This window comes from Trichogramma pretiosum, unplaced genomic scaffold (assembly GCF_000599845.2).
Source record: "Trichogramma pretiosum strain Unisexual culture from Peru unplaced genomic scaffold, Tpre_2.0 scaffold4, whole genome shotgun sequence".
NCBI classification, from domain to species: Eukaryota; Metazoa; Arthropoda; class Insecta; order Hymenoptera; family Trichogrammatidae; genus Trichogramma; species Trichogramma pretiosum.
Window position 1 is genome coordinate 2,220,621 of NW_019641688.1, and position 13,803 is coordinate 2,234,423.

Below are 13,803 nucleotides of genomic sequence, written 5' to 3' on the forward strand. Positions count from 1 at the left end.
TTCAATTGGTTTTAGGTGACTCGTGTATGCTGCCGTGATTGTGCGAGCTACATGGCAAGGTGCAACCCGCGTGAGTATATACGCGAATTGGCACATACACGTTTTGTTGACAGTTTTGAAAGAGCTGTCAACTTTTCGATAAACTTTCCAATTTTCCCGGGATGAAATCTAAACGTATAGCATGTATGTGTACGCCCAGAGAGAGAAGGGAGAAAGAGATACGAGTTTTTAATGGGATTGGAGTTTGGCGAGGACGAAGAGTCGGGTATTATATATAGCGCGGTGCCGAGATTCAAAGCGATTCGCGCGACAAACTGTTCACCGCTTGGCTCTTTGACGTTTGGTTATATTGCCTACACACACGCATGCACACATACATTGCACACACGCACTACTGCTGACTCTCTCTCTCTCTCTCTCTCTCTCTCTCTCTCTCTCTCTCGCATTCGCTTGTGGTTAGTATGATATTGTCATGTACGCCGACTGAACGGTGGATCCAATGCGGCTCTCTCTATCGTCTCGCAGCGTTATGGTTGAAAAATCCGGTAAACATTTCCACGGGCAGTGGAAATATGATGGTCGAATTCTTCTCAGCCGATATGTTGTTGAGCGTCTGTAAATATCTCAGCTGGAAGAACGAAAGGCAGAAATTAATTTTCGTAAAACAAAGAAAATAAAAGCAGCGAAGAAAAGAACGAAAAGCTCGTTTGAGCTTTTGGCTCTATATGTATGGCACGTATATATCATATTCGGTCGCTGCTGCTTCTGTGCAAGTAGTAGCAGCGAATAATTGGATCTTCGACGTCACGAGAGAGAGGCGTATCTTACCTGAAGAGCGGCAGGGCTCATGGAGATGACATCGCTGGCTTCCTTCAGTGCGCGCGAGGCACGCATTTCACCTTCGGCAGCGATTACTTTGGCGCGTGCTTCGCGTGCTGCCTCGGCTTCCGCAGCCATTGCTCGCTGCAGCTGCACGGGTAGCCTTACATCTTTGCTGCGCATATATACGTATATAATACAAGGGTGGATATGTATATACATGATGTATGCGCAAAGTACATAGCATTCATCTCTCTAATGTATTGGTGTCGTATGCGTGTGAGCGTGCGGCTGTGTGCTTGAAATGCTTATGACGTGTGCCGTATACCCCTCGTACGTGTAGACGACACACGCGAGCTGCCGCTGCAGCACTAGTACTACTCGGAAGAGCTTTTGTCGAAGGATCTTGGCCCATTGTTGTCATTAATAAGTTTTAAAGCTTATTGGCAGACGACGTGGCGTACGGGAGTCTAGCTGTGCAGGGCGAGAAAACTTTGGCGAGTGCAGAGGCATAACCGCCTCTCTGCACCGCTACGTGCATGTATACGTGAGCAATTTATATTCCTTGCCTTGTCGTCAAATTGTTCTTCTCTTTTGCGCTTGCTCGACGACGAAACTCGCGACGACGACGCGAGCGAGCCCCCGGAAGCAGCTATTTCGTTCGAGAATTCGGGACGCCACGCGTGCGAAGATGCGCTGCTCATTATATTATGCGTACGAGAATATTGTTGTATATTTTTAATGCAAAGTCAAAAATGAACAATAATCATATGATTTTTACACAAAATTCAACACAAACTTTTTATAATATTTTTATTAAACATACATTTTTCTTAAAAACCTCGCGGGTTCCGGATAGACTACTTGGTGTTCCACTAGCCCTCTAGGTCTAAATTCGTTGAAAGTTTTTTTGAAGCTACAGAAAACAAGCTATAAATCGTATTCTCAAGTTTATGTACATAACTTTATTTTTTCACGTTCGGAAAAGATTGTGACATCTAATGGTGAAATCCGAAACTCATTTCCAATCAACGCATTTGATTTGAATTGAAACTCCCAAAAAAAGTATTTTTCGAGTCATTTTATTATATTATATTATGTAACCTAAAACTTCTAGAAGCTGTAGTCATCTACAAGACTTTTGAACGGTTTTCATTAATCTAAATACCATAAAGAACTCGTAATTATTGCATATTATAAAATATATTTTTCGTTGAGAAGTCAACTAAAACCGAGTAAATTGACTGATTTTTTCTCTCAGAGCATAAAGTTTACGAATGATATTTGTTTAGTTTTGTATTTAAATCATATAAAAATTGTATATTTTTGATTTTGGACTCAGAATTTAGACGATGTATATTTTTTCACGTACACACCGAAAACTTGATAAACTTTCCATGAGTACATTATTGACGATTTGACCCGAGTATAACTCGAGCACGCCAGAAGAGGAAAGATCGCTCGTGTTCTAAGAAGACTATCGGGTCAGAAAAGTAGCGGAAAAATGTGTGGCGCGTTTGCACTGCCGTGCACGTGCATCATGTCACTGTATGGGATAAGACACAAAAGACGTGAGATCTGTCAAACGGAAAAGCTGCACGCCGTGCATTTGCGGAAGCTGCCTTAGACTGCGCCACGGGGTGGTCGCTCGCCCTGCAGCACGTATATATTTATTTATATTATACGCGCGAAAGCGTAGATTCGCATAAGCCAGGCATGAGCTTCGAGTAGACGCGCAGTCCCTGTGTGTGATGCGTGCAGCAGCAACAGCAGCGGGCTTTGGCCAAGCTCGAGTCGAAATTTCATTAAAGCCGTGCACGTTTCAAGGCTCGTTAGTCACAAACACAGCTCGTGTGTGACTCGCTACAATGTATAGGTATGTGTGTGTATATGACGCGTGTTCGTCTGTTGTTGGCAGTGAGCATATATACCTGTGTACGTATACACACATAAATATGGTTATTACACAAGGGATCCGCATGTGCAGGTGTGCCGTGCGTGCCAACGGTCGGTCCTGAGCGCCGCGTTACAACACGCGTGTCGTTCCGATACTCACATCTCGACTCGTTCCACCTTGACGCCCTACGGATCGGTAGCCTCGTCGAGCGAGCTCTGCATCGTGTGCGATATGGTCTCGCGCTCGGCCAGGATCTCGGCCAGGCTTCTGGTGCCCAGTACAGTGCGCAGCGTACTCGCGGCCAGTAGCCTCGTTGAGTGACTGCTCCGAGCGGGGACCCCCCAACGCGCGCAGCGAACAACACATAACAATTCGCATAATTTATTGGACGCTAACGCAGGTATCCGGCAAGCCGCAGAGTATACCTGTAATTGGCTATTTTGACGACTGCGCTGAGCGGCTCCTTGATACGGTAGTAGACAACTGCGTCGACGCTGACAGTCACCGAGTCCTTGGTGAGTACCTCCTGCGGCGGCACGTCAAACGAGACAGTGCGCAGATCCACCCGCACGCAATTGTCGATGCAAGGCAGAACGAAGAACGTACCTGCCATCAGATTGCCGGAAGAGAAATTTTCACAACGATCTGTGCGGTGCGGTGCGGTACGTACACGTACGCGTTATAAGAGCTTTGCGGCTAATGGTTATACCTGGACCTCTCGGGACACCTTTGAGACGGCCCATGCGGAAAACGACGGCTCGCTCGTACTCTTGCACGACTTTGAACACGACGCACAGAGAGAATGGAAGAGTCGTGAGGATGAGCAGAATCGAGCCGATGATGGCCAGGATTTCGAAGCATCTTGTCACCAAGCCCATGCCGTTGGTTCCTTTTTTCTCTTTAGACACTTCTAATCGGACAATCGATAACGTGACGTTTTTACAATTAGTAAGAAATAAATTCAACGCACATAAGAAAGAGAATTATAAGAAAGATAAATCTCGGTATCTCACTGAACTCAACGAAGCACTCGAGTTGACCACTGTTGGTTTTCGCGCAACCGTAGCTCACCATCGCAGCTGGCCGCGCACTGTAGCACCGCACTGCTCTGGTACACGCCGCACGCGCGCATCAAATCGTCCCAAGAGATGATGTTCGAGCTTTGTGTGCAGAAGTAGCAACAGCGACGTCGACGTACCTCGTTATAATCGCCCGTCGGTGAGCTCTGCACGCGATATATATTCGTATACGCGTGTGTGCGTTACTCTCCAGGCGTATATATTGAACATATATAGCGAGAGACACACATTATACCATGGGCTGCACTCGATCATGACGTTTATATTCGAACGCGCCGCAATGACGAATGGTAACTCGCTTGATCATCGTTTATATTACGCCACCGCAGCCCGATCGCCAACGCAGCGCTATGTTGACTTAACTATCGATATTTTCTAGAAATTTATCAGTCGACGTTCGTACATTGCCTTTGTGCAACGCTTATGTGCATGCGAGTATCGCCACATACGATTCGTTCGGATTCAATATGTAATATGTATACGCGAACACACATTTAGTGAATTATACGCTGGGGGGAAAATTATATTTAGGTCGGGCGTAGTTATTAAAATATTTAAAAGGACTATCGGGCCTACGGTACAGCAAAAAAGATATGGTAAATCAATTTAGAATAATATAATTTTAATTTGTGATGATCGTGATTTGATCAAATTTCAACTACAGAAAAATTGTTAATTTCAATAAAGATGATTTCGTTATAAATGATAACTATTTTCACTTACCTTATGATTTATACGAAGTCCAGCAAGGTTTCCAGGCCCTCGATCGATGCTTAATCCTATTTCAGAAACATTTACTAAAAACATTCACTACAAACATTCACTACCTTGTGCACATATTCACTAATTAACTGAAAAAAAATAAGAAAAAATTAAAATATGTAGTGTATTCAAAAAAATTGAAATATGATGTAAAATATTGCAATTACACGTGTGAAAATTCAGATATGATTATTAACAAAGTAGGTTCTTGGAAATTCCGCGAGGTTTTTTTGGCACCGATCAACATTTTTGTAACTCCTCCCTGCGTACGTAATCGCGTGTTATATACACAAACGACCCTATAAATTGTACAACGTCTTTGCCAATGCCTCGTGAGTATGCGAGAGAAGAGAGCGAGCTTTGCATACTACAGCAGCGCCTACGCGCACGCATGTATACCTACGTATACGAAACATCAAACAAGCGGCAACGTCAAGGCCTTACTTGATAAGCGCTATATCCTCATCGAACATTAATTACATCGAAAATGTGTTCCGTGCAAGCACACGTAATACTATACGCGGCAGCGCGTGCGGGCTTGAAATGCTCGCTCGAGCCAAAATATTCTGGATAATAAACAGCGATTCAGCGCATGTGTATGCAAAGCGCGATACTTTTATATATGTTGTAAGTTACTTAGAGTAATCGACCCAAGATACGAAGGGGCTTCCAGTCCAGTAGATGTACGATTGATTATTTTATTTATCATAATAATAATTATAATGAGTATGAATGTAATCATAGAATTTTTTCTAGAAATTCATGACGATTATTTTTTTGAACTGCGTTTTTATTTATACAATTATTTTGACTTTGCCACTTGAAGATTTACGAATAAAGGTACTCTCCATCTAGTGGTGGAGGCTTAAGTAGTATTATTGTATTTATAGTGATTGAAAACTAATATAAAATTTATTTTCAGTAAATGTGAAATAGTTGAACGTTTAATATTTTCAACACCATTGTAATAGAAAAATTGCCAAAAACAAACCAATTGATATTGAGCATTTTGACCGTGGGAAAAGAAAAAAATATTTTATTATTATATTAGGACAGATTTTTGTCGCAGTTGTAGTGCAAAACGGGGAAAAAACATTGCAAAATAAAGACATGAGTGTATACGCTTTGATTTCAAACCACAGACCCATGCCGAGTTCAAGCTTTATACGAGCAGTCTACGTTTCAAACATCCAAACTGCAGCGCGAAACTGAAGGCATATCTTCTGTAGCCTTTGTGCATAAATTGCTACGTAGATTCAAAACGTCGGCATTACTAGATCGATGAATTTCACGTAGAAATAAAATAATCGAGTTCGGCATTAGTGCATATACTTGCGCGTGCCAGCACGAGTCAAGCTCGATCCGAGGCTAAAAGGCGAGCGCGCGTACGAATTTCCTGTGCAGACTACGCGAGAAATGTTATCGACTCTTCTGATTCGATCAGTGTCGTGCATATACGCCACGCTGGTATATTTCGTCGTCGCGCAGATCCGATATGGAAATAGCTGCCGCTATTTCCGATGAATTTTCCGCTGTTTATTTTCTCTGAGCCGATCTATGGTGGAGCTCGATCTGTGCGGTTATTTTAAGTAAACGATTCTATTACAGAGAGAGAGAGAGAGAGAGCTGCTGCTGCTGCGACCGCATATAATACGTGTACTATGTACGTATATCAATCGAGCGTCTGCTAATCGTCAAATTCCCGAAGTTTGCTTTTCATTCACTGCCATATTTCGAAATGAATGCAAATCTTCGGCCAGCGCGTGTTTCGCATTTACGATTCATGGCGATTCTATTTCAAAAAGTCTATCGAATGGTCAAACTTTTGCACTTTGTATAACTGTGTGAGTTATTATAGGACTATAAATACTTTTGAGAATCATTTCGACTATTGCTTTCTATAACTTTTAAACTTATAAACTCGGATGAAAATAAATTTTCAATGAAAGTATTCGAAATCATACTACTACTAGCTATTTTTGTCATTTCAATCAATTCACGTTTTTAACAAATAGCGATTATTCGTTGTTTAAAAAATTTTTTCTTCTATGGAATATAAGACAAATGAATACGATACTTGGAAAAACAATTTCAACTTTACTGAAGGACTGGTTCTCAAATTCTGGCAAAAGATCCTTTTTAAATTAATGTTATAAAAGGACTCCTGAAATTGACGAAGAATCTGAAACTGAACACTCTCAAAACAAGAATTTATTTATTACAGAGTGCTCCACTACTGTTAGGAACATCCTATTTACCGAGAGAGCAAAGCATGTTTGATATCCGACCGATCTACATTTGTAGCGTATACACGTGACAATTGATCCAGTTCGATTTTTCAACTTACAGCGCATTGAATTAAGCACCGACAAATCGAATACCGGAGTTTACGAGCAGAAGTCCTCCCTGACGTTGACAAACGACCTCCGTGCCCTCGCAAGCTCTGCCTTCCGCAATCGAATAAAATATTTCATAGGTTATCAAAAAAAATTATAAAGCTCCTCCGAAGCTCTATACGCATGAGTCAGGTATTCCGGATATAATACACAAACGGAGATATTTGTCGCACTCGACCCTCGATACACGTATATATAGCATCATCTCAATCATCGCGCTTACATACGCGTGCGTGGAGCGCGTCAAATGCAAACATGTGCTCATACCTGCCTGCCGCTTATATATATGGGTCAAAATAATACTTTTTTACAAAACCGTGCGCACGTATGTCACCGATCTTGACGCGCTTTTGGTATGTTATAGTACATGGTAAAAAGGTCCCAAAAAAAAATTTTTAGACCCCCTCCCCCCTCCTACCCCCCACTTCCGGTATAAACGTCCATTTTCGATCTATATTTTTTCTGAGGACATGAAGCAAGTAAAAAATCTGAAAAAATTCATAAAAATACTTTTCCACAATCCAAACAACCTTGAATTTTTTCAGATTTTTTGAGTGCTTCAGGCCTTCAGATAAAATCATTGAAAATTTCAAAAATCGAGATACGGCGGTATGAGCCGATGTAGTACTCGGAAATTTTTTCAGTTATTTTTCGCATTAAAAAACATAACCTCAATTTTTTTCAGATTTTTTCAGATTACCTAACGCACCTTTTGAAGCCAAAAACCGATTTTTTTGACGAAAATAATTTTTTTAGGACAGTACGGAGCCTCGAAAAATCTGAAAAAAATTTTTTCTTGTTTTTTTCATCAAAATACGTAATCTCAAATTTTTTCAGATTTTTTAATTGAAGGCGATAGCTTCTAGGGCCGAAAAATGCTATTTTTAACAAAAAATGGTTCCTAGAACCCGATGGTTCCGGTGAAAAAATTTGAAAATATTTTTTTTGAATTCCTTGTCAAATTTTAATAAATTTTGACCGTTTCAAAAGTTCGATTGAAGCTTCCTAGCTCATTTTAGAGCAGGACAAAGATTAGTGCAAAATATCTGAAGACGTTTCTGAAGACATTAAGGAATGATAAAACTCGTTTGATGCTCTAAAATGAGCTAGGAAGCTTCAATCGAACTTTTGAAACGGTCAAAATTTATTAAAATTTGACAAGGAATTCAAAAAAAATATTTTCAAATTTTTTCACCGGAACCATCGGGTTCTAGGAACCTTTTTTTGTTAAAAATAGCATTTTTCGGCTCTAGAAGCTATCGCCTTCAATTAAAAAATCTGAAAAAATTTGAGGTTATGTATTTTGATGAAACAAACGAGAAAAAAATTTTTCTAGATTTTTCGAGGCTCCGTACCGTCCTAAAAAAATTATTTTCGTCAAAAAAAGCGGTTTTTGGCTTCAAAAGGTGCGTTAGGTCATCTGAAAAAATCTGAAAAAAATTGAGGTTATGTTTTTCAATGCAATAAAAAACTGGAAAAATTTCCGTTCACTATATCGACTCAAATCGCCGTGTCTCGATTTTCAAAATTTTCAATGATTTTTTCTGAAGGCCTGAAGCACTTAAAAAATCTGAAAAAATTCAAGGTTGTTTGGATTGTTGAAAAGTATTTTTATGAATTTTTTCAGATTTTTTACTTGCTTCATGTCCTCAAAAAAAATATAGATCGAAAATGGACGTTTGTACCGGAAGTGGGGGGTAGGAGGGGGGAGGGGGTCTAAAAATTTTTTTTTGGGACCTTTTTACCATGTACTATAACATACCAAAAGCGCGTCAAGATCGGTGACATACGTGCGCACGGTTTTGTAAAAAAGTATTATTTTGACCCATATCTATGCACAATTCCATCTCGAGCAAATATATTTGTATTACATAAGCCTTTGGCCTTCGCTAACTCTCGGCATAGCGATACATCTTCGATTGCCAAGCTGAACAGGGAGACTATGTGTGTATGTATGTGTGTGCACACGGCTTGACTAGCACTTATTATTGTCATTTGGACTTAATCATACTTTGATCAAAGTACAAATAGAGGAAAGCTATTGTATACGTACGGCTTTATTTGTGCTAATATCAATCCGATGCTAATCCCGTTTCCTATCTCTCGATTAATTAGACTGAAACTAACTTTAGATTGTACGTAATTTCATAACCATATCCTTATCTATATGTTGTGCATTAAATTTTGAAGTGAAACTTCTTTAAGCACGTTGGTTATGGATATTTACCCCATAATACTATTCAAGTTTAAATAAAGTTTCAGAAATACTCCATACAACTGTTGACGATAAATTAAAAAAATCGGTCCGTCATAAAGCTTCCTCTATGAGAAAGCAAAAAAAAAATATTTCGAGGAAAAAGAAATCATTTCCAAAATGTGTCCAAATAATTTAATAAAAAAATTATAATAGTAGTAGAAAAGTAACCCAAGTAACCCAAGATATTGAAAATTAAATTTAATAGGAAACATTAAAAACCTGAAAAAGTTGAATAAAATTCCAAAAACAAAAATTCAAACGAAAAGAAAAAGCATTGTGAAGTTTCATTTTTAGTGTCTTCATATTGTAATGGATGCTAAAAATAAATATTTTGATTTACTGGGGCTTATCTGACTATATTCATTCTCTCACGCTATATTCACCACGCAAAGTATGAGCCGAGGATTTTTCGAAAGTTAAGTTTTTGTAACGAGGATACGATACGGAGTAGCGAGCTCAACTCTGTGAAAAGGTACGACGCGTAAGTACAAAAAGTTTCGTTTACGTCGGCTTGAGCGCAAAAAAGCTGCCGTTGCAAGCTACACATACTGTATACGGATGCATACCTATATATGTGGCCCCCTAAAGCAAATGCCGAGAGGCACGCTGATTATTTGCCATGAACATATTTTAGGAAATTCATATTGGCAGTGTATACTTTCAGAAAGTTTCGAATCCAAGGAAGACGAGAGAGTGAGGGAAAAAGAGAAGCCGAATGTATTGGCTTTATGCATAGTCGCGTTGTAAGTCTTTTGCATGCAACCCCGCACTGCAGCTCTGCAAAGATGATGAAATAACTTTTGAAAGTGCGCATCGGCGCGGGGCGCTGTTTATCAAATTGCCCTGCAACCCAAAATGTATTTAATTTGAATTTCCGGGCGATAAACGCATATATTATACCTCCGCAGCGCAACGCATCCGGCGAGCGCAATCGACTAATCTTCTTGTTTTTATCGCTTTCAATTTTCTTGCCACCGGCCACGTACACTTGTGCGCACTTTCTACTATATGTACCACTCGAGACATTAAACATACGTTTTGAAGTGTCAGCAACTGCTTGGCGTTTGGTTTCCGTAAAATGACTCTCGAGTCTCGGTCGAGCGAATAAAAAGAATTGGAAGTTCGAGATCGCAACCACATCACTCGGCAGGAAAGTAATTTGTAGGCCACAATCTCCAAATTAATGGACAGCTCGCGAATACTTCATAAAAATGTTAAATATGAATTAGCCATTGCCGGCACAAGTTGGGTGTAAAAGAAAATTGAACATCCCTGAGGGTCGGCCGTAGTCATCCATCTCATTCTCTCTCCCTCTCGCTAAGCTCTATATACGTGTATATACAAGCTCAATCTCGTTTTCGTCGACTCTCTCTCTCTCTCTCTCTCTCTTTCCCTCACTATAGGTATGTAACATAGAATATAGGTAAGAGCCATAGCACTTGAGGAATATCGCATCGTTCCGCAGGTGCTCGCGCGCGCAAGCAAGCAACTACGCCGGGTCGACTCTAGTACAACACTATATTATAAGAGCCTGCGGGTTTTCTACTACGGCGACTAACTCCTCCTCTTCTATTAAACAGCGGCGAATTAAATTACTGTAATTACACAGCCCTGAGCAGGCACTTGCGCGCGCGGGCGTACATCGTATATAGTGCACAGCCAGCAGGTGGGAAAATCTCGTTCGTTTATATAGCATTAAGCCGTTGCAGCGGCGGCAGCAACAGCAGCCGCGATCTACCTTACCAAAAAAATGAAATTAAGATTCTTCTTCGTTTCTCTGTCGGAGCGCGCGCGTGCACAAGCGGATCTCGAGTCTTATACACGCGCTACGAGCTCGAAGAAAAAATAGGAATTACCTCAAACTTGCATATGCTGGTAGGCGAAGAAAATTCTTGCTTCTGCTGCTATATATGCGTGCATGCGAGCTGGTCGAGCTAATACTTGGGTTTCGCGCGAGCGGCAGCAACCTACTCTCGCGATATTATGGCCTCTCTTGTGCACTGCAACCCCTTAGCATTATAACTCAGGCAGCTGGTGCGGCTAGAATTTACGCGAGTGAAATTTTTTTCAGTCAAAGAGAAAGAGAGCGAGCTCGCGCGCGAGAGAGAGGGAGGAGCTTTATTAAGTGTCCCGGGGCTTTAAGTTTATTGCGCCTGGCAGAAATTTTTAATTTTCTCGCTTGTTATTCTTTGAATTACTTACAATTTTTTCTTCTTCTCCCAGCTGAAATTATATTACACTCGTCTTGGCCGTACGCCTCGGAGAAAAAGGGAGAGAAAAGGAGATTGATAACATCACTCCAACATTTCATTTGAACAATTTCACAATTCATCCAGTTCGTATTTCAACGAGGAAAACGCGCAGAATATACAGAGAATTGAGAGATCATCAAGAATCCCCGACGAGGTGCGTAGCTGCCATCGTCCACCGCAAATGATTCACTGGTATCTCGATCTCCTATACAATATAGTCACGAGCTTATACTCCAACGCGTTGCGGCCAAACAATCTTCGCTGTAACATCTTTTGAAAATGTATGAAGTGCGTAACTATGAATTCATGAAATTTCCAACATTCATCAATGTTATAAAAGTCAATCTCGAGCGGTTGATTTGACTTCGATCTGAATTCCGGCAAACAAACTTTGCTAGCTTGAGTCTCGCGGTAGCGGCAGCAGCAGCTCGCTTGCTCGAGTTTGAAAATTAGACGGTATTTGTTGAGCGCAATATTACCTTTGAATCACCTTTAACGAGACTTCCCGGTGTGGTGCGCATAAGCTAGGTTATACATGCTATATCTAGGCAGGCAGCACCCGCGCGCCTTGCACACATACGCATGGCATCGGCGCAAGATAAAATCACCGTTCGAGATTTCATCTTGCGCTCGCGGCTGAGCAAACACCTCGTGAGCGAGCTTACTTTGAGATTTGTTTTCGTAGGCCACGAGTTAATAATTACGTACGTACACGCGCACTTACACACATCGAGGAATTTTTTAATCCGCAAATTTTTTTCTTGAAACTACCTATAACCATGCGTATACTGCCAGCTAGCGCGCGTAGCCGCTATTGAAGATTTTTTCCGACTCGACGGAATTAAATTTCTTCGTCTTCTTTTCCTATTTTTTTTTCTTGACTATTTTAAGTTTCTATTGTTGAACTGGATTTTCTCTACTATTGTGTTATACAATGCATAATGTATTTAAAGCGAGTCAGATTGAAATTGCTGAAAGTTTCACCCTGAGATTAGTTCCGACAACTTTCTGAAAAAAAAGTAAGGCAGCCGAAAAAATTCATGCACTCCAAATATCATATCACGGGTGTGCTCGAGCGCATACGTAATGTTCTACTCTGTTAATTTTCACGAAAGCACAAAAAAACAGTCTTTTGTTCAATTTTGTGGAATCTTCCTCTCTCTTTAAAAATTTTTAATAAACAATTCTATGATGACTAGATCCCGAAGAGACGGACAAAAAGCTCCGACAAAGGTAACTTTTTCCTTCCCAAACTTAAATCTGCTGACCGTCGAGGGTCTTATTCTGCTTAATTCTTCCCTTTATGAATTTTATTCTCGAGCTTTAGATCGCTGTATTATATGCAATAACTTGAACGTTGACGTCAAGACACACTTACTCTTTTGCTCTCTTATTCAGTCGCGGCAGTAATATAATTTTTTATTTCGCGTCTTATCACGACTTGGAATCGCGAGAGGCTCGTACATTTACAAAAAAAGTCATACAGTTTATGCAGCTCGAGCAAGAGATTTAGCCTTAGAAAAATGTGGAAAGCCGAAGGAAAGGATAGAAGATTATGCAGGCAAGGTTTCGCGAGGGAAAACTCGTTACTGCTCAATACTCTTATCTGCTCCGTACTGTTGCAGCTCTTGCGAGCATCACATAGGGATCGGCAGCAGCGACTTTTCCCGTCGTTCGATTTGACTTTTGCTATAACCCATATCTCGCTGGGAGGTGAACATCGATTTTTCGGAAAAGGTGCGCGCATAATGTCTAATCCAACGATGTAATGCGCTCTGGTATTAAGCATACATTTTTGTTCAATTTCCGCTGGAATCTGTGTGGCATGGTTTTTTTAACCTCATACTTTAAAGTTATAGCTTGAGCTGGCGTTCGAAAAAAAATCTTAAGAACGAGCACGAAATTATTTGCTATGGTTCGCTGATCGTCGAGCGATAAACAAAGCGATTATCCGGCAGTATATTTTCATTTGGCAAGCTCGAAACATATCTTGGATCGAAGTCATTATAAGTTATATCGTTGAGTGGCCAAGAAGTGAGAAAGTCATAAATAACAAGATTTAGCCATACATCCTGGCTCGAAACTGCCAAAGACTACCGAAACAAACTCCGTTTCTCTCTCTCTCTCTCTCTCTCCCTCTTCCTCTCATCTTCTATACCGTCTCCTCTTCGCTTGGACTTTGCGCTAACTTTGTGTCTCGTAGACTACGACATCGACGAAAAAATCAACCGTATACACTCGCGTGCGCGCATACACACGCTCAGGGTTGAGCTTCGCGACAGATGTTTCTAAACTTGTGTTGCCAGACAAAAAGGAATATAAGTCTCGAGCGCGAAAAGAT

General features: G+C 40.8%; 1 protein-coding gene across 1 annotated transcript; it reads right to left on the reverse strand.

Moving 5' to 3' along the window:
- Positions 1–511: 511 nt before the first annotated feature.
- Positions 512–3,814, reverse strand: LOC106656017 (band 7 protein AGAP004871-like). Its single transcript, XM_014376626.2, is given in 6 exon segments — positions 512–628; positions 829–994; positions 2,876–3,037; positions 3,142–3,322; positions 3,426–3,626; positions 3,730–3,814. Coding segments are annotated over 6 exon segments (888 nt in total). The 5' UTR covers positions 3,791–3,814.
- Between the last annotated feature and the right edge of the window lie 9,989 nt (positions 3,815–13,803).